Source organism: Chelonia mydas, chromosome 3 (assembly GCF_015237465.2).
Source record: "Chelonia mydas isolate rCheMyd1 chromosome 3, rCheMyd1.pri.v2, whole genome shotgun sequence".
Taxonomy (NCBI): Eukaryota; Metazoa; Chordata; order Testudines; family Cheloniidae; genus Chelonia; species Chelonia mydas.
Genome location: NC_057851.1, coordinates 194,022,530 through 194,046,292, shown reverse-complemented (window position 1 = coordinate 194,046,292; position 23,763 = coordinate 194,022,530). Strand labels below are relative to the sequence as shown.

Below are 23,763 nucleotides of genomic sequence, written 5' to 3'. Positions count from 1 at the left end.
GCCACGGTCCTGCTATATGCATTCTGTTGCAGGATCAGGGTCTGTGTGAGGATTGGTGCTGTTGGATCCATACAAAGTTCAGCTCCAAAAACCTGAATGTACTGGCATGGGGTCTGTGCCAGCCACGCCACATTGGCCTGTTTGGGCTGTGCAGATCCTCTTTCATGGCACACGGGTATGAAGACCAATCCTTGCGGTCATTTCAGCTTTGCTGCAGTGGGGCACTTGTTGTAGGTAGCTGTACTTGACAATAAACCTTTTTCTGTTAAAGATGCAGAAATCACAATGGAAACTAGCAATCAAGATACATTTTTCATGCCTCAAACCAAAAGGTAGCAAAATTGGCTTTAAAACAAGCAAAACAAAACAAAAATCATACCTAGGCAGTGAATCTGTTTGCAGGTTTTCGGGCTGAAGTTTAATTTTATTGGCTAAAAAAGAAACCAGCATCATAAATGGACTTGCTGACATATCCTTAGTAATTGAATAATTGTGGGTCCCTTCTAGAAATAACAGGTGAAGTGTGTTTGAATTGCATGATCAGTAAACCGATAATATTTGTAAAGTGTGGATAAATTGCTAGAAGAAATAATTTCATTCCAATACACTACAGTACTTCATCATTGACTAACTATTCATTAGTATGAGCTGACTGGATGGGAAGATATTTAACTTGTGGCACACATTTGCCATTTTGCTTTTTTAGAGGAAGTAATTGTCTTGAAATGAAGAAAGAAACTGAAATTAAAATTCAGGCTTTAACATCCGATCACAAATCTAAGGTAAGAAAACATGCCAGTGTTAACACATGCAACATTTGAGATCTTTGAGACCCAAATGGTAGTTTATTTTTATGAAAGCATGCGAATAATTTTCAGCAATAATGACATGCAGAAAAGAATGGGCATTACTCAGTGTCTAAAAGCTTTTGGTTTTTTATTCAAAAAGAGCAAAATCCATTTCCTGACTTTAACAGTTTTTGAAGAGAGTATCATGCTCCTAGTTTTGTTTCCATGTGAAACAAAAATATTTGGTCATTTTGTAGTCGTTTCAGCTATGCAGAGAACAGAGGAAAATGTGCTATATGAAAATTGGAATTGAATTTTGCCACCAAAAATATGTAGATAAATGGAATTAGCTGCTTGTTAGTTTTACATCAGTGTCACCTTGTCCAACACCCTGCCAGACATTTGACTCTCCCTGTGCCCTCACTGTCTCTCTCCTGGAACCATCCCATTTGCATCAGATGTATTACTTGGTTACTTCGTACTTCTCCTGAGGTGAATCCATTGCTTTCTCCAAGATGCCTGTCCCCAAATAACAGCACCCAAGATCCAGTCCCAGTTGTTTTTAAATCAGTTGTTCTCAAGCTACGGTCATGGACCATTTTGAAGAGTTGCATGGAGCTGCTCCCTTGCAGAGGTAAAACATTGTCAGTCTTCAGGCTAGATGCGGTGCAGTATAGATCTTAGCTAGTATTTCCAGAGACTTCCTGACTAATTAATTTTTTAAACTAATCCTCATTCTGCACTTTGTTGCATCCTGTACCACTTTGTCAAAGATTTCTCTGGTGCCATTTGAACTGCTTTCAGGTTTGTGGTTGATGTCAAAGTTAGAGGAATAGCAAATACCCTCTACGATAGAACCAGCTGCAAAATGACCCAGAGAGATTAGAGTAGAGGCGATTGAAAACAACAGGGGATTTTTACCTAATACATGTAAAGTCTTACACACAGGGAGAGGCATCAAACACCACAGATACCGCATGGGAGAGGTAACCACGCCACTGTATTAAGCAGACTAAGACAAGCTCACTTTCATCTTGTCAATTCTAATATCACGCATTCATGTAACCAGAACATGTAGATCCTAGTTTTCTCTCCTTCTGCAGCCTGACTGTCACTCTGTTGGTGAAAAAGGGTATTACCCTGTGCATAAAGGGTTTTCCCGGACACATGGGGCTAATGGAAGAGTGCAATGTGCTCTCCATCACCTTATTTCCCTAGGCGGACAGAGGCAGGTTGAAGATGAGGGGCAGACTGGCAGCCAGAGGAAGCATGACGAGAGTGTACTGTGTTCCAGTTCCATAGGGTCGGTATAGTAGCCCATAGGAAGCTGTAGGAAACCACTCGGGGTTGCTCTAAATTGTATCCAGCAGAGCCCGGCATCTGGGAGATGCAGAGGCAGCTTAAACTCTGCCCCTCCTCCTCCATTCTGGTTGCACCTCTGAACGCCACAGCTCAAAATCAAGGGCCATAGTTTGCCGTTGCTGCAGGGAAGTTGTGAGGTTGGTCTAGGGAAAGGAGCACATGTATCAGAAAATAGCAATCTTAACAACGTGGCCACAATAGGAAATGTCAGAACCACTGTCTGAAATAAAAACTGGTTGTACTGGCAGATTGAGAAAAGCACAAAGGAAAAGCTAGTTATAAAAATCAGTGGGGCTAACAACTCTAGAGAGAGCATTGCAAGCTAGGCAGTAAGCTTAAATACAAAGCAAAGTGTAAAATCTTAAAGCTTTACAGAATAGAAGAGTCTTTGATGTGACCTCAGCTGCCCAGACTGGTTCTAATATAAATGGACATTGAAGTGTTCACTAACCTTCTACTTCCAATGAGTCTGAATGTTTTTTTTCCTTCCCACAAACTGATTTGGATATTAGGGTATGTCCTTTTGAAATGCCCACTTCCAAACATATCCTGTCAAATGCGTAATCCGTCCCCACACAGATGGATGGCTTGCTTTCTTCTCCATGTCTAGCTTTAGGTTGGGATTTTTAAAGGACCCTAAGGGAGCTTGAGCTCCTTTGAAACTTCCACCCTTTGTGGCTTTACTGATCCCACAGAACACCTTTGATGCTGGCTTTCACTTGTATCCCACCTGGGTGGTTTGCTCCAGACCAAATGGAAATGTAGATTTCTTCTACCCCCAACAGAGTACAGCTATGCAGATAAAAATTACATTGGGAAATCCTGAGAGATGCCAAGTTTATACAATTCCTGTTGAATTCAATGGGCGTTGTAGATACTCAGCAGCTGTTCAGAAACCTCTCACCATTTGACCCATTGATTTTAAGATCAAGTGAGTTCATTTGATTAGTGAGCTCCTAGGATTAATCCAGCATGTGTCAGATGTGCATCATCCCCGTATCACAACATGTGAAAATGAAATTAAATACTACGCAGCTATGCCCATTACCAGTGGTAATGGTCTACAGAGACTTGCTCCTCTATGTCGTGGATACAAATCCAGGCCAAGTTTAACATGAAATACTCATTTTGTTTTGAATACACAAATGCATACTTTACACACATCTACCTTTGTAGATGCAAGATACATTCCTGTGTTGGAAAACTAGGTTCCTAATATCCAGCAAGAAAAGGAGGCAAGGGAAAGAAGAAAAAAATATTTCACTGTTACTGAAAGTTCTGTATGAAGATTTGAGTCTCTCTAGACATACATGGAAGTAAATGAAAGGCAGGATTTCAGCTCTTCTCACGTTCACTTCTGTTTGACAGATTTCTCTTAATCCCAGGATATATTTTGCTTTACTTGAAATCTACCATGCAGCTTTGCAGGATATTCAGTTAAAAACATGATTTCAGAGAGGCTTGTTTTACCAGGAGCAGTACCTCTCTTTTAGGCTGCATGCTTATTTTGAGGTCTAGGAAATTAATGTTTTGCATCCTCTGTGGCGCATCTCTCTCCATGAGCATGTTGTGAGTTTTAAGATTTTTATCTTTGTCTCCTCGGATCAAGCACTTGAATAATAATCTTGCTTAGCTCTCTAAGCTCTGTTGTTGGGTTCTTCGTTGGTATTAGAATGTCTGTTCAGTCTATAGGATTTCCTCCTTTGTGTTCCTCTGTAATATATGTTGCCACTTTTCAGAAACAATTATCAGATTATCTCTTCCCTTGAGAGCCTAGAATTCTTTGCTTTTCTGTGCTTATTTGGCTCTCTAGAGGCTCTTTGTCACTAAGTCAAACAGTACTTGCTTTCCCCAGGATTTCCAGTGTTTGCATTAGTCATTTAGTTTTTCAAGATATTTCTAAGATGGACACCTTGAGCCTGATTCTTATTTACACTAAGGCCATTTTACACTGCTCTGACCATGTAACGGGGAACCTAAATATGGGAGTAAATTATATTTACATCCTGTCTAATGTCTGTTTGTGCTGCTAAAGCAATGTAACGTGGATTTAGTGTAAATGAGACTCAGGCCCCTTATATGGAGATTGTGCATTCAAGGCCCAGGCCTGTCCTGGGTAGCATGTGGGGGAATCACACTGCAACATGAAGGAGAAATTCTGGCCAACCCTGCCATGGTTCTCTCCAGGATTGTACCAGCTTTTGAAAGGGTGCAGCACCCAGTGGCTCGACCCAATTGGAAAGGCTATTACAATGGGAGCCGCCTATATAGAATAATATGGATGGCACCTGTGCAAGAATGCAAAGCGGTGGGGTCTCCGGAAGCCTCATTATACTGTCTCCCCTACTAACCTGTATCGTCTTACAGTGCTGATCTTTTAAAAAACAAAACAAAATAAAACAATGCTTTCTAACATTATGACCATAGATGTCTTCTGAGAATATACACCTGCTTCTGATGTGGTTTCACTCACTTGTAATTCTTCCTTGGTCATTGGCCCCTAGATAGCTTAGGCATTAATTGGGTCTTCATCTACAAAGATGGGGCTGATCCCATCTTGTACATTGAGATAAACATAAAGGGTAGAATTTTTCAAAGATGTCGGTGTTGGCCTAACTCCACTCCCATTGAAGTCAACGGTAAAACTCCCATTGGTTGCCATGTGAGCAGCGTTAGGCCAACACTGAGCCCTTTGGAAAATCCCATCCAAAAAGCATGAATGTTTTCTGGTTATTTCCATGCGTATGTTCAGCTCCCTCCCTAACACCCAGTGTGTTCGGGTTCGGAGGTCAGTATTACTATGGGAGCCTGTCAATAAAGGCTTTCTTCCCCTGGGCAGTTTCCCATAAGGTTCACTCCTCTGCATGTAGGTCCCAACTTAGTAAGATACCTGAGCACTATCATAATGTTAACCTTTTGAATAGTCCCATTGAAGTCAGTGGGGCTACTCCCATGCTTAAAGTTACGCTCATGCTTAAGTACCTTGTTGAATGGGAGGCCTTGCTGTATTAGTCTGGTCAAACTTCTGCCTCCAAAGGCTTGTTTTCCTGCCAGCTGGAAAAAGCCAAACTCTGTGCAGCACTTTGCCTGCATTTTCTGCACTAAACCATATACATTTTCTTATGGGAAGTATATTTAATTATAATTAAACGTGAGACTAGCTTTTATGTAGATGAGATACCAGCCTAGCTTGGAAAAGGCAGCAAGCTCTTTATTATCAATGCAGAATCCCATTCTTAACACACAATGTGTTCTTTGTTTGCTTGTACCTTTGGCAGAGAGTCTAGGCACTGGTTGCCTTTAGAGGTGCTCTGCTCCCTTGAATGTCTCTCTCACTTTTGTTGTTTCGCTGTCAGTGCACTGGACGAGCCTGTTTAGCTGTATGCATCTGACTGTGGGTCAGATGCCTAAAATACGTTTGAGAGGAAGTGCGTCTAGGGGGTACATGCTCCTGAGGGGCTTGGCATCAGTCTCACTTGGGAGTTCTGTGATGGCAATTTTGATTTGAAGAATCAGGATTAGCTTCCATATAAGAACGCCCAAAGGCTATTAGTTTCCATAGTAGCACTTTATAAAAAGGCCTACCTAAAAATAGATGATTTTTTGGTGAGACTTTGTGTGCATTTATGGAAAAGTAGGATAGCTTGTCAAAATAGCATAGCTAATTATGAAGGGATAATAAGGTATATCTTTCTATTAGTTACTTTTCTAAATCATTGGAGTACAATATACTATTATAATAACAACTCTGATGGTTTAGACTTCTTCACATTGTTTCTTGGGAACTTTCCAAAACTTTAATCTTATTATTCTTGTGAGTCTTGAGAGCTGAGCAAGAAAAGAATACTTGTCAGATTCCCTGCTGACTTAATGAGCATAAGACACAGCTATATAGTCTAGCTGCAGATTCAGGATGTATTAAATATAGGATTTCTCTGAAAAACTGACTGTGTGAATAAGGTTTCAGAGTAACAGCTGTGTTAGTCTGTATTCGCAAAAAGAAAAGGAGTACTTGTGGCACCTTAGAGACTAACCAATTTATTTGAGCATAAGCTTTCTTTGTGTGAATAAGATTTTCTCCAGAAAATCGGAGCCTGTGTTTAAGCCCTTAGAGAAATTCATCCCACTAGATATTCTCCATCTCTGATTTTTTTTATTTTATATTTTTGATGCAGCCAAGAATGTTTAGCAGTTGTATAATGAAGCATACGTTTCAGGAGGTTTAAAAAGAATTGTAGTACAATTGAGGGCATTAATTCAGTCATTTTACACAGGGCAGCTGGGTAACAGAGAGCCCTAGTAGTGAGGGTGCATTTTATCTGGTGTTTATAATACACTGTAGTTTCCTTAGTGGCTTCATGTCACTGTGGAGCAGTTTGCTTTATATAATTTAGTTCTTGCAATTTAGTTGTGTTTTGTAAGATTTTTGTAATTATCTTGAAATGATCTCCACTGCATTAATGGCTGCCCTTATATTATAACTGTGAGAAATACTGACAAACTAGTCATTGTTCTTTCTCTACAGGTAAAAGAAATTGTAGCGCAGCACACTAAAGAGTGGTCAGAGATGATCAACACCCACAGTGCCGAAGAGCAAGAAATCCGTGATTTACATCTGAGCCAGCAGTGTGAGCTCCTGAAAACCCTGCTGGTTAATGCTCATGAGCAGCAAACCCAACAGCTAAAGTTTTCTCATGACAGGTGAGCAGATCAGTGTCATCAGTCAGCACCCTGAGAACCCGTGCACTGGTGACGAGATTATCAGGATAGAGCATCATAGCAGTCAAATAAGTTATCAAAGGAAGAACTGGAATATGGATAATGGAGCAGATCCTCAGCTGGTGTAAATCGTCATAGCTCCATTTACGCTAAGGAACTTGAATTTAAAGAGCTTGAACCAGAGAGATGCTGAGCATTTGCAACTACCTTTTGAAGTTGATAGGAGCTGTGGGTGTGAAAACTTTAGTTATCTTTTTTTTTTTTCCTGTGCAACTACCTCACAGTTGCACATTGTTTTAATAAAATATCAGGTTGTAATCTCCAGTACAAAGAAAATGCTGCATGCCAGCACTCTTGATTGCTTTTATATTTAACTGCACTGTCCCCTTTAAATTAAATGCAAATAATAGTATGGCCTATCTCTAATATAGCACTTTTCATCAGTAGGTCTCAAAGGACTTTACTAAGGGAGGTAAGTATCGTAATCCCCAGTGTTATACATGCAAAGAATAGAAGTGGAGGAATTATCTCATTGCACAGTCTATGATGTGAGGAAGTCCACAACCATAGGAATTTACTTAATATATATTTTTAAAAGACCGTCCTCAGCATTGGTCTGGTAGGAAGTCCAAAAAGCATAAACGACTTCACATCAAAAGAAGCTAACTGAGGTTATTTTCTATTTTAACAAAATTCCTGAATGAAATAATGTAGTACCTTACCATAAAACAGATTCCATGCTGAGACCTGCATGCTTGCCATCCAGCAGAGGAAATTGTCTCAATGAAAGGTTTTAATATGCTCATCTTTATGTTACTCTCCAAATTAGCTCATTAATTCAAGCTGTCTAGGAATATGTTTGTTTATTTTATAATTAGATACTTTTTGAAGTATTATGAAATACATTAAAAATAATTATTTTACAGATCCTAGTTCTGGGACCAAGCCGGGGAAGAGTTATTCCCTAGTACAAGTTAGGACAGCCTTTGGGGTGTTCTGTTATGCAGTTGCAACAGCCCACAAAGGCACCACAGCCAGTTTGCTATCCACAGTCTTGCTTTCTGATCCATTTTGTAACCAGTATACTGTTTCTAATCTATTCTGCTAAATTATAGTTTCTTTCCTGGAGGAATAGTTCTTCTAATCTCTTTTGAAATGTTTTTCTTTTCTTTTCTATACCTACTTCCCTTGTTCTCTTATCTACATTGGGCTAAAGCTATCAGTGTGGAGAGATATCTCTACCAGGAAAACGTGTCACCTAGGCTATATAGAAGTTTACTTTCTTCATCCTTTCCTCACAGTTCGTAGCTTTAGATTTAGAATTTTCACATCTCCATAGTATTTTAATGGTTCTGTATTATCTTTAGAAATTAGTTCTTAGTACTGAATTGCTTATTTAAAATAATTTTCATTTGTACCGTACAGTTCTAAGTGCTGGTCTGATTTTTCAGAGGTGCCGAGCACAACACATTGATTTCTGTGCATGGGTAAACTTTAAATAATGTTCTGTGCCATCCAAGTTAGGGATCTTTTTGGTTTTATTTGTTGCTGTCTCTGTGTTCGCCGCTTACCCAGGGATTTTTATCCAACCCGTTTGTATAAAGATTGGGGATTTTTCTGCCTTAGACAAATGTAAAACACTGTTACATCTGTGCATGTCCACAAACCAGAATGCTTTTGAATGTGAAATGTTGAATTGTTGATCATAATGCCCAAAAGGGGCTTCATGCTTCATCACCTGTAGAATGTATAAAATACATGAAGTATATGTAACCTCCAGGAATCAGCTGAGCAAGACGCATGGAAAATAAAGGATCATCTTGAGAATAGAAAGGGCAGTTGACAGCATGCTATTCTTTCAGCCTCTCTATCTATTAACTAGAGTAATGAGATGTGCTGAATAGCTATCTAGACAGTATACAGAGTGGTAGTAGAGAGATCGGTAATCTGAAATGATGCAGATATCTGCTGGAGAGTCTAACGTTTTCCACTCATGGTGGAGAAAGCAATTACAGTTCATGCTTGGACTGACCGGATTCAAAGAAGAAAGCAGAAAACAAAAAATGCTTAAGAGTGCAATCAGAAGATTGCCATTGAACACTGGGGGGGGCTATCCAGCTCCAGGATGTACGAGAACTCAGATGGCTCTCAGAAAGTCCAGCTGCCTTTGACTCTTTCCATTTCACTTTACTGAATTAGAGATACTGTATATGGAGCACACAAGAAATTAGAAAATCTGGGAGTCAAACTGACATTTCTGACTAAAATGCATCCAAATGTTTTGGTAATGAGTCAGAGAGAGAAAAACAAAAGTATTTTTTAATACAGGGAGAGATCAGCAGATGAGTGGAGCAGTATTCAGAAAGCACCAAATTGCATTAAGTAGGATAAAATACTGATAATATATGATAATTGACTTCAGTGGACTTTAATTGATTTTGTCATCTGTGCTGTTTGTGTTGCAATTGTTTTTCTCTAATTCATCAACCTATACCAAACGCTAGTTGAGGTTACAACACCAAATCATAAAAATAAGACGGATATGCCAGAACTAGCAAATGTTAATATTATTCGTACTCTGCTCATACATTCTGTGCACAGAGTTTTTGTAAATTTATTGTGTAGTTTTAAAAGGCAAGTCACATTTCTTAAATTACTGATAATAGCTCTTACTCAGTCAAAAGTTCTAAACTAGAGACAGTACTGTATTTTTGTAGCCTGTTTAATTCAAAGTGTAAAATTCTTAAAACCATTCCTTCAAATTGTTTTCTCTATACCCTCCTGAGATTTGTAAGTGCTGTTCAAACATACAGTCCAGTAGGAAGAAGACATTCTTTATATAGTCTGTTCTTTGTACTTCTTTAATACTTCACAGACAACTTTAGCCATTATATAGAAAGGTATCAATAAGCTACCTCAACAACCATTAACTATCACATTTCAGTTTATAATGATTTTGTTTGTATTTCCCTAGGGAAAGCAAGGAAATGCGTGCCAACCAGGCTAAAATTTCTATGGAAAACAGCAAAGCCATAAGCCAGGATAAATCTATCAAAAATAAGGCTGAAAGGGAGAGGTAAGTGTCAGATCCATCTATGAGAGGCAGTATAATTGATTGATCTGTGCACACATTGACTAAAGTATGCTTTGATGTGTGGGAAATGGCGTGTGTTTTTAATTGTTATGCTGTATATATTTTCGATGGCTGTTTCTGGACAATTTTGTGTGTGTGTGGATCGTATCATTTAGGCCCCAATCTTGGAAACACTAACAAAGGAGTTGAACGTCACACCCATGAGGAGTGCCATTGACTACAATGGAACTAATCACACAGATAAAGTTACACATGTGTGAAAGTGTTTCTAGAATTAGGACCTTAGTTTTTATTCACTGATCCATTTTTCCCCTTTAAATGCTGTGCAATATCACTTGCAACAGTTACTTTTTAGTGTTGTTAAGATGCACTGAGAAGGCAACGTTGAGACTTGGGTCTAGTTTTGGGTTAGCCTTGGGTTCAGAGAAGCAGGCGAGGTAGTGCCACTCGGGGAATGAGAAATGGCATCAGTGAAAAGGCATCCCATGGCCTTCATCGCTGCCCACTCCTGGCAGGGATGAGAGATGGAACAGGCATTCCAGAGGGAGCAGAAGGGAAGTTATGGGGAAGAAAGGGGATAGGTGTGAGATTAGTAAGGGGCAAAGTCAGTTTTGGGGGGGGGGGGATGCCAAAGACAGATGTGAGGGGTAGAGGAGCTGGGGCTGTTTTCTGACGACAGCGTAGTATCCTTCGTGTATTGATCCTCCAACCTTGGACCACAGCTTCCTCCTTCACCTGGTGCTGACTGGTCTTAGAAACCTGACCAATATTCCCTGTTCGCGGGGCTCCAAGCCCCACTAGACCAGACCACATCTGAAGCTAGAAAGCCACTCAGCATGTCTTCACTGCAGATCTGGGAAAGCCATCCCTAGTTTTGATGTCTGAGCTCCAGACTTGGGAAACTAGAGGCACAGATTTCAGTGACAGCTTCTTGCATTTTCCCCAGGTTTTGGGCTGCAGTTTTGTAGCTCTTTAAAATTCCATTTTAATTTAAGGTGTTCTGAATACACAGGTAGAAGCAATGTTCATATGATGATTTCCCAGGAGTCTTCAAGGTTTCCATATGGTTTTGGGCTTGCTAAATAGTTGAACATTTTCACCTTCGATTGCCTGCCCTGCATTGGGCTATTTTGATCCTAGAGCTTGAACTTGTTCCTTCTGAATGAACAAACAATGGAGTTTTACAGATTTCTAGTACAGACTGAAGACAGCAGTTGCCAGAGCCCTTGGTAATCATGTTCCAGGTTTATGAAAACCTTCTGCTAATGACATAAAATTACTTAAGCTGGGTTTATATATAAAAATAGACTGAAGACACTGCTCTTTTTCACATTTTTTCAATTAGTCTAATTCAACTTCTTCAGCTATTTTGTGTCAGCTCATTAGAATTCTTGCCATGAAAGGCACTTTACAAATGTGTATTATATGTAAACATTAGTTATATACTTTCTTTTTATTTATATGATAACTATTGTGACAGGGTCGGGCCAGATGGCTATAGGAGAGTAGAAGGCAGATATATTAGCCCCAGGCTAAGTAGGTCCCTTTTCCCTGGGTAAGGTAACAGGGAAGGTTCCACAACAATCAGGAACCTTCTGGAGACAATTAAGACAGGCTGATTAGAACACCTGCAGCCAATCAAGAAGCTGCTAGAATCAATTAAGGAAGGCTAATCAGGGCACCTGGGCTTTAAAAAGGAGCTCACTTCAGTTTGTGGTGTGCGTGGGAGGAGCTGTGAGCAAGAGGCACTAGGAGCTGAGAGTGAGAACGCGGACTGTTGGAGGACTGAGGTGTACAAGCATTATCAGATACCAGGAGGAAGGTCCCATGGTGAGGATAAAGAAGGTGTTGGGAGGAGGCCATTGGGAAGTAGCCCAGGAAGTTGTAGCTGTCGCACAGCCGTTCCAAGAGGCACTCTAAACAGCTGCATTCCACAGGGCCCTGGGCTGAAACCCGGAGTAGAGGGTGGGCCCGGGTTCCCCCCAAATCCTCCCAACTCCTGGTCAGACACAGGAGTCGTCGACCTGGACTGTGGGTTCAGAAAAACGGCCAAGCTGAGGGCTGCCGTGAAGCTCCAAGGCGAGCAAATCTGCCAATAAACACAAGACCCACCACGGTAGAGCAGGAATTTTGTCACACTATAAAATATGGAAAATAGATCCTGTCAAACTAACTTTATCTTTTTCTGATGAGATTACAAGTCTGGTTGATAAAGTAATAGTGTTGACATAATAGGCTTCTGTAAAGCATTTGACTTGGTACTGCATGACATTTTGATTAAAAAAAACTAGAACAATATAAAGTGTTACATGGCACACATTAAATGGATTAAAAATTGGCTAAATGGTAGGTCTCAAAATGCAACTATAAACAGGGAATCCTCATTGCGTGGGTCTGTTTCCAGTGGAGTCCCGCAGGGATCGGTTCTTGGCCCTACGTTATTTAACATCTTTATCAATGACCTAGAAGAAAACAAAACATCATCACTAATAAAGTTTGTAAATGACACAAAAATTGGGGGAGTGGTAAATAAGGAAGAAGACATATCAATGACTCAGACTGGGTGCAAGCAAACAATATATGTTTTAATATGGCTAAATGTTGTTGCCTGATTTAAGGGGATGAATGTTATTGTTCAGATAATACGGGCTATAGGCTCGCCAATTAATCTGATCAGATGATAAGATTCTTGTCCCAGAATCAGGCTGCACAGAGTTTTGCAAGGACCCTTGGGATTTATGATAAGGACTTTCATGCTGAGAGCAAAAATACAGCCTTAAAGACTTGTATTGAGATAAATGGAATAGTAATCAAATGGAAAAATAATCAGAGTGAACACGGAATTAATATTGTTCTGGAGGGACATGTGGTATTATTTACTATAAAACTTCCTAGATTAACACACTCACACCCTTCCTTGATAACCTGATGGTAAGAGACAAAGAACCAGCCTTGCCTCTGGCATGCCAAAAGACTCTGATAGTCCAGGTTCCTCAGTTCTCAAGTGGAAGATGAAGAATTTAAGAGAAGCAAGAGCGCTAGAAAGCAATAGAAAGACCCAAGAGAAACTAACTTAAAACCTGACCAAAACTGACTGACTGAACATGGTGGTATGTCCCTCTTACGTGCCCACCCTCCATGCCTAAATTTAATTTCCTCACCCACATAATGTCAGGGTATGCTTACTCTATAGCCTGGCATATTCATACATATTTATGACCATTAGCTCATTCTCACATCTGTTATTTCTGGCCTGAACCGGTTTGGTGGTGGTTATTTCCATGTTCTGTGTGGTGTACCTGTTAAGTTTATAAATTTAGGTTTATAGAGGGCAATCAGTCGGCCACTTACCTATGCCAAAGGTCACAAACATGTATGCTAACTTGCCTCAGCTCATCATCACTTCTCTGTGTTAAAGGGCACAAACATAACCAGGATAACTTGCTTTAGCTCATCATACAGGATCTGGTGTGAAGGTTCCTTGTGTTACTGCCAAAATACTCAAGTACAAATCTATTATAATAAAACAAACCAATAAGGAAGGATATAATAAAGCAAACAAGCAGGCTAGCCCTATGGGCTACAATGCAAATGTATACATCTGGGAACAAAGAATGTAGGCCATGCTTACAGGATGGGGGAACTCTATCCTGGGAAGCAGTAACCCTGAAAAATATTTAGGGATCACGATTAAGGCTCCGCATCTGTCACGGAGGTCATGGATTCTGTGACTTTCCACCCTCCGTGACTTCTGCAGCGACCAGTGCGGCTGACCCCAGGGCTGCCCAAGCAGGTGGCTCCAGGGCCAGCTGTTCACGTGGCCCCGTGGATAGCCGCACTGGCCACTGCTGGAGCAGCTCTGCAGCCAGCCACACCGGCCTGAGTAGCAGCCCCGGGGGCAGCCAGAGCACCCACTGCTCAGCGGCCCCCAGCAGCTGGTGTCGCTGGCCCAGACCCACCCACCCCCCACTGAGCAGCAGCCTCTCAGTCCCATCCACCCTGAGCAGTGGCCCCCTGGGGTGCCTCTCCCCCCCTCGAGTAGTGGCCCCCAGGGAAACCCCCCAGCAGCAGCCCCTTTTCCCCCCAAGATTTAGTCAGGGGTATTTATAGTGTAAGTCATGGACAGATCCCGGGATGTGAATTTTTGTTTACTGCCCATGACCTCTCCATGATTTTTACTAAAAATATCCATGATCAAACTGTAGCCTTAATCATGATGACTGATTAGTCATAATGACTGAACATGAGCTCCCAGCGCTATGCTGTGGCCAGAAGAGCTAATGTAATCCTGGGATACGTAGACATGGGAATCTCAAACCGCAGCAGAGAGGTTATTTTACCTCTATATTTGGCAGTGGTACAACCACTGCTGGAATAGTGTGTCCAGTTCTGGTGCCCACCATTCCAGAAGGATGTTGATAAATTGCAGAGGGTTCAGAAAAGAGCCATGAGAATGATTAAAGGATTAGAAAACCTGCCCTATAGTGATAGACCCAGGGAGCTCAATCTATTTAGCTTAATAAAGAGAAGGTTCAGGGATGAGTTGCTTATAGTGGGATCTACATGGGCAACAAACGTTTAATCATAGGCTCCTCAGTCTAGCAGAGAAAGGCATAACACAATGGCTAGAAGTTGAAGCTAGACAAATTCAGACTGGAAGTACAGCATACATTTTTAACAGTGAGAGTGATTAATCACTGGAACTATTTCCCAAGGGTTGTGGTACATTCTCCATCACTCAGAATTTTTAAATCAAGATGGGATTTTTTTCTAAACTATCTGCTCTAGGAATTATTTTGGGGAAGTTTTATGGCCTGTGCTATACAGGAAGTCAGACTAGATGATGACAGTGGTACCTTCTGGCCTTGGAATCTATGAATGGCACCGTGTCAAGCACTCGTTAAAATATCTTTTTATTCTTGATAATCAGTATGATTTTAATAATTGTTAAACACTGTTAGGAGATGGTAAATATAAACTACTGCAAATGGATTAATAAAACAAACTCCTCAATTAAATGGATGACTCCAGACTGAGGATCAAGGCAAACTTAGTTTGCAACAATCTTGATCAGTTTCTTCAAACCCTCTTAGTCACAGCACCCAAGATAGCCAGAAATATTAAATATAATGTAAAGACTTAAAGCCGGAGTAGGGCCTTGCTTTGTAATTAGTCCCACTGACCTCAGTGGAGCTTAGGGTGACCAGATGTCCCAATTTTATAGGGACAGTCCCGATATTTGGGGCTTTTTTTAAACATGAGCTCCTATTCCCCACCCCACCCCCATCCTGATTTTTCACACTTGCTATCTAGTCACCCTAGTGGAGCTACTCACAGTCTATGGTAGTGCATAAAGGGTGGCAATATAAGCCCCTACGTTATTTATCTCCTTATCATTGACTCAGATTTGTGGTTCTGGCTCTTGGACTTTTTAATAAGAAGTCCTCAAGCACAATATCCTTTTTTTATTTATTTAGGCGAGTAAGAGAACTAAACAGCAGCAACACTAAAAAGTTTCTGGAAGAGAGAAAAAGGGTAAGTATAATTTTGATAAGAAATCAAATGTCTCTGATTTGTTGGCAGGAACCACACCTCTTGAGTAATGTACACCCAGCTTCTGCACAGCATTTTGAAAATGTACCCTTCAGTTACTGTAGCTCAGTGACAGCACTGATTTCTACTAACTTGAGAAACTAGAGACTTGGTCATTCTCAAACTGAATTTCAAGGTCTCTCTTCACCAGCAACCTGACCCGGGGTCTACTCCTGAACTTCTAAATTCTGACTGAAATCTGTGGGAATTCTATCTGAATTCACCTTTCCATTTACCTGAATTGAGAATTGGCTCGTAAAATGGATTTTTGTTACTGGTTTCTATCACATACAAGTCAAAATCCCAAGCAGAGTTTAAAATCACATTTAAGTAACATATGCAAAGTACGTTTAACTCATTAGTACGACATTTGAATTAAAATAGCTTTCTGTTGTATATATTTTAGATCGACTAAACGGTAAACTGTCCAGAGTGGGGACCATGCCTCCTTCTAATGTTTTGTATTGCACTGTGAACACCAGCCAATAAATAATATTCTTTGGAAATTATTTATCCATAAAAAAAAATTGTGATACACGTCACCTGTATTCTCTTCTTTTATTTGTAGCTAGCAATGAAGCAGTCGAAGGAAATGGATCAGTTGAGAAAAATTCAGCTTGAGCATCTAGAAGTCTTGGAGAAGCAGAATGAGCAGGTATTTTATTTAAAGGGGTTACAAGAAACGTGCCTTACTAAATTAAAAGAGAGAAAGAGAGTACAGTTCCATTTGTAGGGTACATCTACACAGTAGCTGGGAGACGGGATTCCCAGCTTGGGCAGTTGTACGTCCACTAGTTCTGCTCAAACTAGCACCTGTGGTTGAAGCAGCTTGAGCTAGCCATTGGCACGTGTACACAGGAGGTTCGGGAGAATTGTACTTGGGCAGGTAGCCTGAGCTGCGCCTGGTGCTGCCACAGCCACACTGCAATTTTAGAGGCTTGCTTGAGCAGCAGGGCTAGCACGTGTGTGCGCGCCCACACTGGGAATTGCACCTCCCAACTGCTGTGCAGACCTACCCCTCGTTCTGCTGAGTGTGAGTCACCACTGAAATTGGCTCCAAAGAAGCTTTTATTTGTACCTGCTCACCTTTTTGGGAGTTGAAAACGTAGGCGTGGAAGGACTTCAAACAGTATGGAGTTCTGACTTGGTTCAGATAACCATCTAAACCTTGGCTGCGTGTCCAAAGCTCATCCTCCAACCTGTTCAAACCTCATGAGACTGGAAGGTTAGGCAGGAAGGCGCCCAGAATTCCAGTACATTCATGGTCAGCCCTGTCTGGAAATACTCAAAAAAAACTTTTTTCTTTGTGTTTTGGGACTTCTGTTTCCAGTCCTGGATGGAAAATAGGGGTGAAAAAAAAATGCTCAAAATATCTCAAAACCGCAAAAGCTTTTGGTGTGGGTCCTGTTCTAAAAATTGGTGACAGTTCCAGGGTTTTATCAGAACCAGTTTGCCCTTCGCTGGTTAAAATACCATGTTACTTTCTGCTGGTGAAAAGAAGAAAATTTTCTTGAAAACTGGCAGTCATCTTTAAAAAAAAAAATCAAATTTTATTCCTGGTGGAAAACTCTTTTCCTGAGTGGTTCCCCCTGCTGAAAGGAGGAGCCAGCAGAGCAATAATTATCATACAAGCTCAATTGCCAGGTGGGCCTCAGTGAAGTAGGAACTCAAGGGTGGACTATGCAAGCACAAACCCAGTAAGGTGAGAGAGAACTGAAGGATGGATGTAGTGGCTGTCACCCTTCCAGGGTTATGAATTTATTTTCTACGTTTTTCACTAAATTTTCCAGAACTTGAACTCTGCTGATAAAGCACATGCACTATGCTAAAATCACTTCAGGGAGGTATAATGTCCACCCTAGTTGCCACCTCCACCATCTAGCACAAAGTGGTTTGAATCCAGCGATGTCCATCATGTACACACATCCAATCAAAGTGCACAGTGTGAATACATGAGAAAAAAATATGTAATTGTGCTACACTGACTGCAGCATTGCTGCAACCTGATTGGTTCAGACAATTCCCTTGCAGTGTAAATTGTACTAGTTGGTAAAATAATGTATGAAGATATAAAAAGATTAAGGGCCTGATCCAAAGCCTACTTAAGTCAGCGAGAGTCTTTGGATCCAGCACAATATAAAGACAAGGGACAGGAGTAGGGCTGGGCTTTTAACTTAAACTCTGTAATTCCTTACTTTTGAGTGTTTGATTTGTCATTCTTAGAAAGTTCCCTCACTGCTAATTGTTCTGCATGGAATTTATCATGCCGTTATCATAAAAGGCTCTGAGACGGATTCCGGTGTCACGCTTGTTTCCCACTGATGTAACTCCATGACTTCAGTGGATTTACGTGTGAGGAGAATCAGGCCCAGAGCACTGACACCTGGCTAGTGGTCATACGTATTCCAGTTAACTGGATCAAAACTTCTCAAGGTCTTAAATATCCCTTTCACGTCATAATGGTGGAGATACCTTTCATAGCAGATGTACAGTGCAGACTAAGACACCTATGGGTGGAAACACTCTCCGGCTTAACATATTAGGCACTCACATTTATTAGCCTTTTGTGTTATGTATTCTTTTCTTGCATTCATTCCTCAGTCTAACTTCAGTTTTCATTCATTTTATTTGCTTCTTGTTGTATTACTCAATTTTGACATTATTATTTTTGTACAAACAGCTTTTGAAATCCTGTCATGCAGTGTCTCAAACACAAGGTAGGATTGATCTATAATAAGCAAGCTACTTTTTCAATATGCTTTTCTTCGAAATTAAATCATTCTCATTGGAGCACTCTTTGTAAATGCAAGCACTGGGAAGTACCATTAACATAATGAACACACTGTTAATAATATTTATGCACACTAAATATTTAAGAGTCTGACATAGTAACAGTATTTTATGCTTTAGCATCTCAGACCCACAGATACATTCTTATAATAACGAGGACAGGAAACTTAAAGAATGATTTGTATTGTTATATTATCAGTAGTTAAAGAAAGACATGCTTGAAATTTTAAGAAGCATCTACTGATTAAGGATACTATTTTAGTGTTAACATATATATGACTAACTGCTAATGCTGATAGACCGACAAAGCCAGATTTTCCACATATATTAGCATAAGAATAATAAAAGTAATGCCACACTAAAAATAGCTAGAAATATATTAGATAGCTAGAAATACTGTAGCTTTTTAGTGGCTAAAGAAAAGAGGCTTCCAGCTATTGCGAATCTGTTAATCACAGTATTGTAGCTTTCCTGTTATAGCTTCCTAATAACCATCATTCATATTAACCCCTTCTCTCAACAGCAGTAAAATATTTGTGTTAGGTTTAAACATCCAGTTGTGGAATTTTGCCTGAATTTAGTGACCTGCTTAAATCTTCAGTCGATAATTTACTGGGATCCCATCCTCAAACCCAGTCTATCCACATCTACTGTAACTATACTGAGTTAGAGATAGATATTTACACAAAGAATTAATTTGGCTGGCAGCCAGCACTCTATCCTTGATGCACTCAGTCCTGTGAGGTACTGAGTGCCCTCAAATCCCATTGAAGATGAGGGCACACAGCGTCTTGCAGGATTGAACGCATAGGTCCCATTAACTAGGTGGATTCGTATTGACTCCAAGTACTTACTTCCTCCACAAAGCTCATCTATAATTATCCTATTCATGTGTTCACTTCAGAATGCAGTGGCTGACCATCAGTTGATAAAAACAGGCTGCTTGGCCATATGGTGTAGGATTATTCTGAACTAAATTCACTTTACAGTTACGCCCTTCTGGCTAAACTAATCTGCAAAACAGTTACAGGGCTTTGCTCATGAGATACAGGATGGTCCAGTGGTAAAACCACTGGCTTAAGACTTGAGAGCCTTGGGTTCAAGTCTCTGCTGTGCCCGAGACTTCCTGTGTGACCATGGGCAAGGACAAGTCACCTCTGGCCTGTCTACATGATCATTTGGTTTATGGCAAGCTGGGGTGTGAAACTACCCTGCTGCGCTCGAATTGTCTGGGTGGACCCTGCTGAAACCTATTAACAATTCGCTAATGTGCTTTGATCTAGTCCTGTTTGAAATGAACTAAAGTGTATCAGCAGGCTCCACATGGACACTTAGTCCATGGCAGGCTAGTGTGGGTAGATTCACACCACAGCTTTCTGTGAACTATATGTTCATGTAGAAAAGCCCTTAGTCTCTCAGTGCATCAGTTCCCCCTCTGTAAAATGGGGATACCATTACTTCCCTCCTCACTGGGATGTTGGGAGGATGTAGATTGTGAGGCGCTCAGGTATTAGGGTATTGGAGACCACAATAACTTCAGTTACTGAGAAATAAATACAAGCTGTGTCAAAGAGTCTGCATTTTAGGTGGAATTTCATTCTCACTTGCAGAATTCACACACTGAGTGAACACAGCAAGTCAGTTCTAGTATTTCAGAAAAGGCTGTACACATGGATTTATTAATGTTATGTTTCCATATTTTCATTTAAAAATTATTTCTTCATTTATTTCAAACTTTAAAGTCATAGGAAGGTAAAGTGGGATTTAAATGCATTTATAATACAGTTGCCTTTGGTATTATCATAATTAGCTGAGTATACAAATGTGATGGTAAAATGCACAGAGCTAACTCTTCAGAAAGAGGTACATCTATAGCTCCTATACAACCCCACATTTACTTTGCAAAATAAGTGTGCATCTAAATGACTTTTTTGGACCTTCATTTGCCCAGTTTTACATCTGGAAATACCTGTTTGCATGCACAGAATATGTAACTCCCTGAGTAGGAGCTTCTTTATTGATTTAGATAAAAAATGCCTATCCCATGTGGTAGGCACCTTTACAACTTATCAGAATACACAATTCACATAGTAAGGCAAATCCAGTGACCACTCCTCCCTGTACAGCAAAAACAGAGTGGCCACTCACACTGGGGAAAAGATTGGCATGTGGGAGACACAATGGTATTTTCAATCTTAAGACATCCCCTATCCCCAGAAGGCTGGCTGTAAAGATAGACTGGACAGCATATGCAGGTGATTTTGGAGCAGGATGGTAAGTGACTTCTGAAATTGAAGGCCCCTCGTGGAAAATGCACAGGGGTAGGTGCCTCCCCCCACACTTTGAACTGAGGGGTTTCTAACCCAAGCATCTCGAAACTCAACTTTTGGCAATGCCACATGAGGACAGGGGGTAGCGTCCCAAGCACTTTAGGGCATCAGAGGGTATAAATAACACCTTTAACTCTATTTACAAACCAAGAATCTGTATTGAAATATATTGCTCAATGAGTGGGCTACTACAATCTGTGCCAGCATCAGTTTCCAGGTGGATTCAAGGTGTAGCCCCATGTAGAGCACATTGCAGTAGCCTAATCTTGAGGCAGCAAAAGCCTGGATGCCAGGAGCAAGGGGTACAGCCAAAATAAACAACTAAAATCACTAAGCTAGATGAAGCCATCTTGGCCACCTTAAGGAAGATGTCAACAATCTCTGCCATCAGTAAGTCCAATAATCGTTCACACCAGTCATTGTCTTTCATTGGCCAGCAGAAAATGGGTCCAGATGACAGGTCGTAACCCTCAGTTTCCCAAGCAACACCAGTCCAAACTCAGCCAGGGCTGATATAGTGTGTCTCCAAGCCATTGTCCCATTTCCAGAGGCAGTTCAGTCAGAAACAGCATGATTTTCCTCCATACAATGTGAGGCTTTCAGATACATTTTATCATGTGTGTCTTTGAAAAGTGGCCCATAAATCCTAGGAATGTTGCCTTGTATTTTGTAACTTATAAGTACCAGCAGAAAAACAACAGCGATGTTTGAAAATATGCAGATTTTTTCTGAGAGGGGGAGAATGGTCACGTTCCTCCAGCGTTCATTACATATATTCCACTCAGATACTATTGTGCTGAAAATGTATTTGATTTTGAACACAAGCTTTAGTATGATACTCTATGATGAAACAACATGATTGTTTTGGGTTACAGGCAAAGGAGATGCAGCAGATGGTGAAGCTGGAAGCAGAGATGGACCGCAGGCCAGCAACAGTAGTCTAAAACTCCAGCATGCAAACTGAAGCCAGGAAAGCCAGTATCCGTAAAATTCCAACCATCATTGCTGAGGAGGGAAAGTGGGCTTTTTTGCTCTTTTCCATTCTGTTTCAACCAACTGTAGACACAGACCACCACGTCTTAAGGTTTTGCATATTCCTTTTGAGTACTGAAATTCCCTTATTGAGCAAAACACTATTAAAAAGAGGCACATAACATCTTAAAGCCCAGTCCTGTACTCCCTGCTCAGGAAACCTTCCATTCATCTCAAGGGATGTTTTTTCCTGTGTCAGGATTGTAGGCTCAGGGCCTTAAAATACAGCACCATGTTTCTTTTATTTTAACATAAGCTCAGATGGGAACACAATCATAATCAAAACAACATGCTATTTACCATTTTTATTCTCATGCTTGGTATGTTATTGGTTTAGCCCCAATCCTGCAAGATGCTGTGAGGTAGGAGGCACTCAGCAACTCCTGCCATCAAGCCTTTTACATGGATCTGCTACTAAATAATAATTTAAAAAATCATCCGCTTCATTTGACAGATGTAGTCTCTTTTGGTGATTTTCTTCCTATTGCGCACACATTTTTGAGCTGCAGAGAATGCATATATTGGAAAGTACAAATATCTGTAAACTCATCAGCAGAATTAATACACTGGGATAACAGTGATTTTGCAAGATATTTCCACATTAAAATGTCTTCAACAAGTGCCATATCAACTTTATCATTCCTGAAAGAAACTGACATCCTGTAAAAGTTCTTGAAATGGTAAACATAGTAGAAATACATTGTTCTGTGCCAAAACTAATCAGTGCTCTAAGGTTAAAGGAATTATGTGTTAGGCACTTTAAGAAAAGTTTACATCATCCATTGCTTGTATAGAAATTGCATTTTGATCTTGTTGCTGCAGATCCCAGATATTATAGTTCATTGTATCTTAAAGATTGTTAAATGACTATTGGCAAAAAGTTTGTAACTGTGAAAATGTAAAAAGTATTTATACACTTCAAATCACAATATTGTAGAAAATCACCTAAATGTTGCCACGTGACAAAATTAGTACACTGAATTACTAGAAATATGTCTGCATGTGATGCAATCACCAGTTATGACTTTAATGCCAACCGTATGACCACAGTCATTCTATTAGTCAATAAATACAGATTAAACGTATGTCACCAAATATTATTTGATTAATTCTGAAGACTTTTAGCATAACAAAACCTATATATATATATATGTATATGAATTATGTGGGCATTCTTGATACTTCAAGTTCTAGTTAAAAGAAAAGTACATAACTAATTTAATTTTACACAAAAATATTTATGCAGATTTTCAGAATTTCATATCAGGAATAACCTTTTTATGTCTGTTAGATATGAAAACAATTTGCTACAGTGTTAATTTGCATGTTCTTAAAGCCTGCTGTAGTTATACTGCAGAACAATGCATGTAAGCATTCTGCTTAGAATTTGCCCATGCTGCCAATACAAAGGAGACTGCATGGAAAACTGGTAGTTTAGAACAAATCAGATTACTGATTTCATTATACTAAGCACCAATTAAGTTGTTGTATATGCTTGTACAAACCAATTCTACATATTCCTATAAACAAATTAAATGAAGAGAGATTGTTATGGTCAGTTCTGAGATGAAACTTTCAACTTCTCTAATAAAAACGTAAAAATAAATACAATACTCATCAGTGTGATCAATTTATACAAGAGTTTCACGATATCCCTGTTTCAAAATGAAGTGCACAGTGTAAAGTATCTACCATAAATTCCTGTAAAGGTGCCCATACTATAAACATATTCATACCACTCCTTATTTGTTCAAGGGATTCTTATTTCAGTTATTTTAAAGGTTATGAATACTGGGCTAGCTTCATAAAGGGATTTAGGCACATAAATCCAAAATGTAGATCCTCATGAACCCTACTCAGCAGCTGCCTAACCTATTGGTGCCTAAGTTTCTGCTAGTAAAGTCCCCTGTGCACCTATATTTCTGCCGATGGGTGATGTTAGTGCTGCAAAGTGTTGTTAAGACCGCTAAGGTGTTAACGTGGCTAGCGAACAGAGCGTGCAGCATACTGATTCAGCAGACCCCAGTGATGATTGTAAAGAAAGACCACAGGCTTG

General features: G+C 40.2%; 1 protein-coding gene across 12 annotated transcripts in view; it reads left to right on the top strand.

Annotated features, from left to right (window-relative positions):
* The window catches only part of PLCB4 (phospholipase C beta 4), a 323,966-nt gene extending 300,653 nt beyond the window's left edge, over positions 1-23,313 (top strand). For 7 of the 12 annotated variants that reach the window (XM_043544052.1, XM_043544053.1, XM_043544057.1 and 4 more), the window contains 7 exons: positions 707-782; positions 6,676-6,851; positions 9,844-9,945; positions 15,441-15,498; positions 16,124-16,210; positions 18,236-18,272; positions 21,551-23,313. In XM_043544052.1, the coding sequence (XP_043399987.1) occupies positions 707-782; positions 6,676-6,851; positions 9,844-9,945; positions 15,441-15,498; positions 16,124-16,210; positions 18,236-18,272; positions 21,551-21,639 (625 nt within the window). In that variant the 3' untranslated portion in view covers positions 21,640-23,313. The remainder of the gene's footprint in view (positions 1-706; positions 783-6,675; positions 6,852-9,843; positions 9,946-15,440; positions 15,499-16,123; positions 16,211-18,235; positions 18,273-21,550) is intronic. The other 5 variants (XM_043544054.1, XM_043544055.1, XM_007064146.4 and 2 more) reach the window with 2 other exon arrangements.
* The last annotated feature ends 450 nt before the right edge of the window (positions 23,314-23,763 follow it).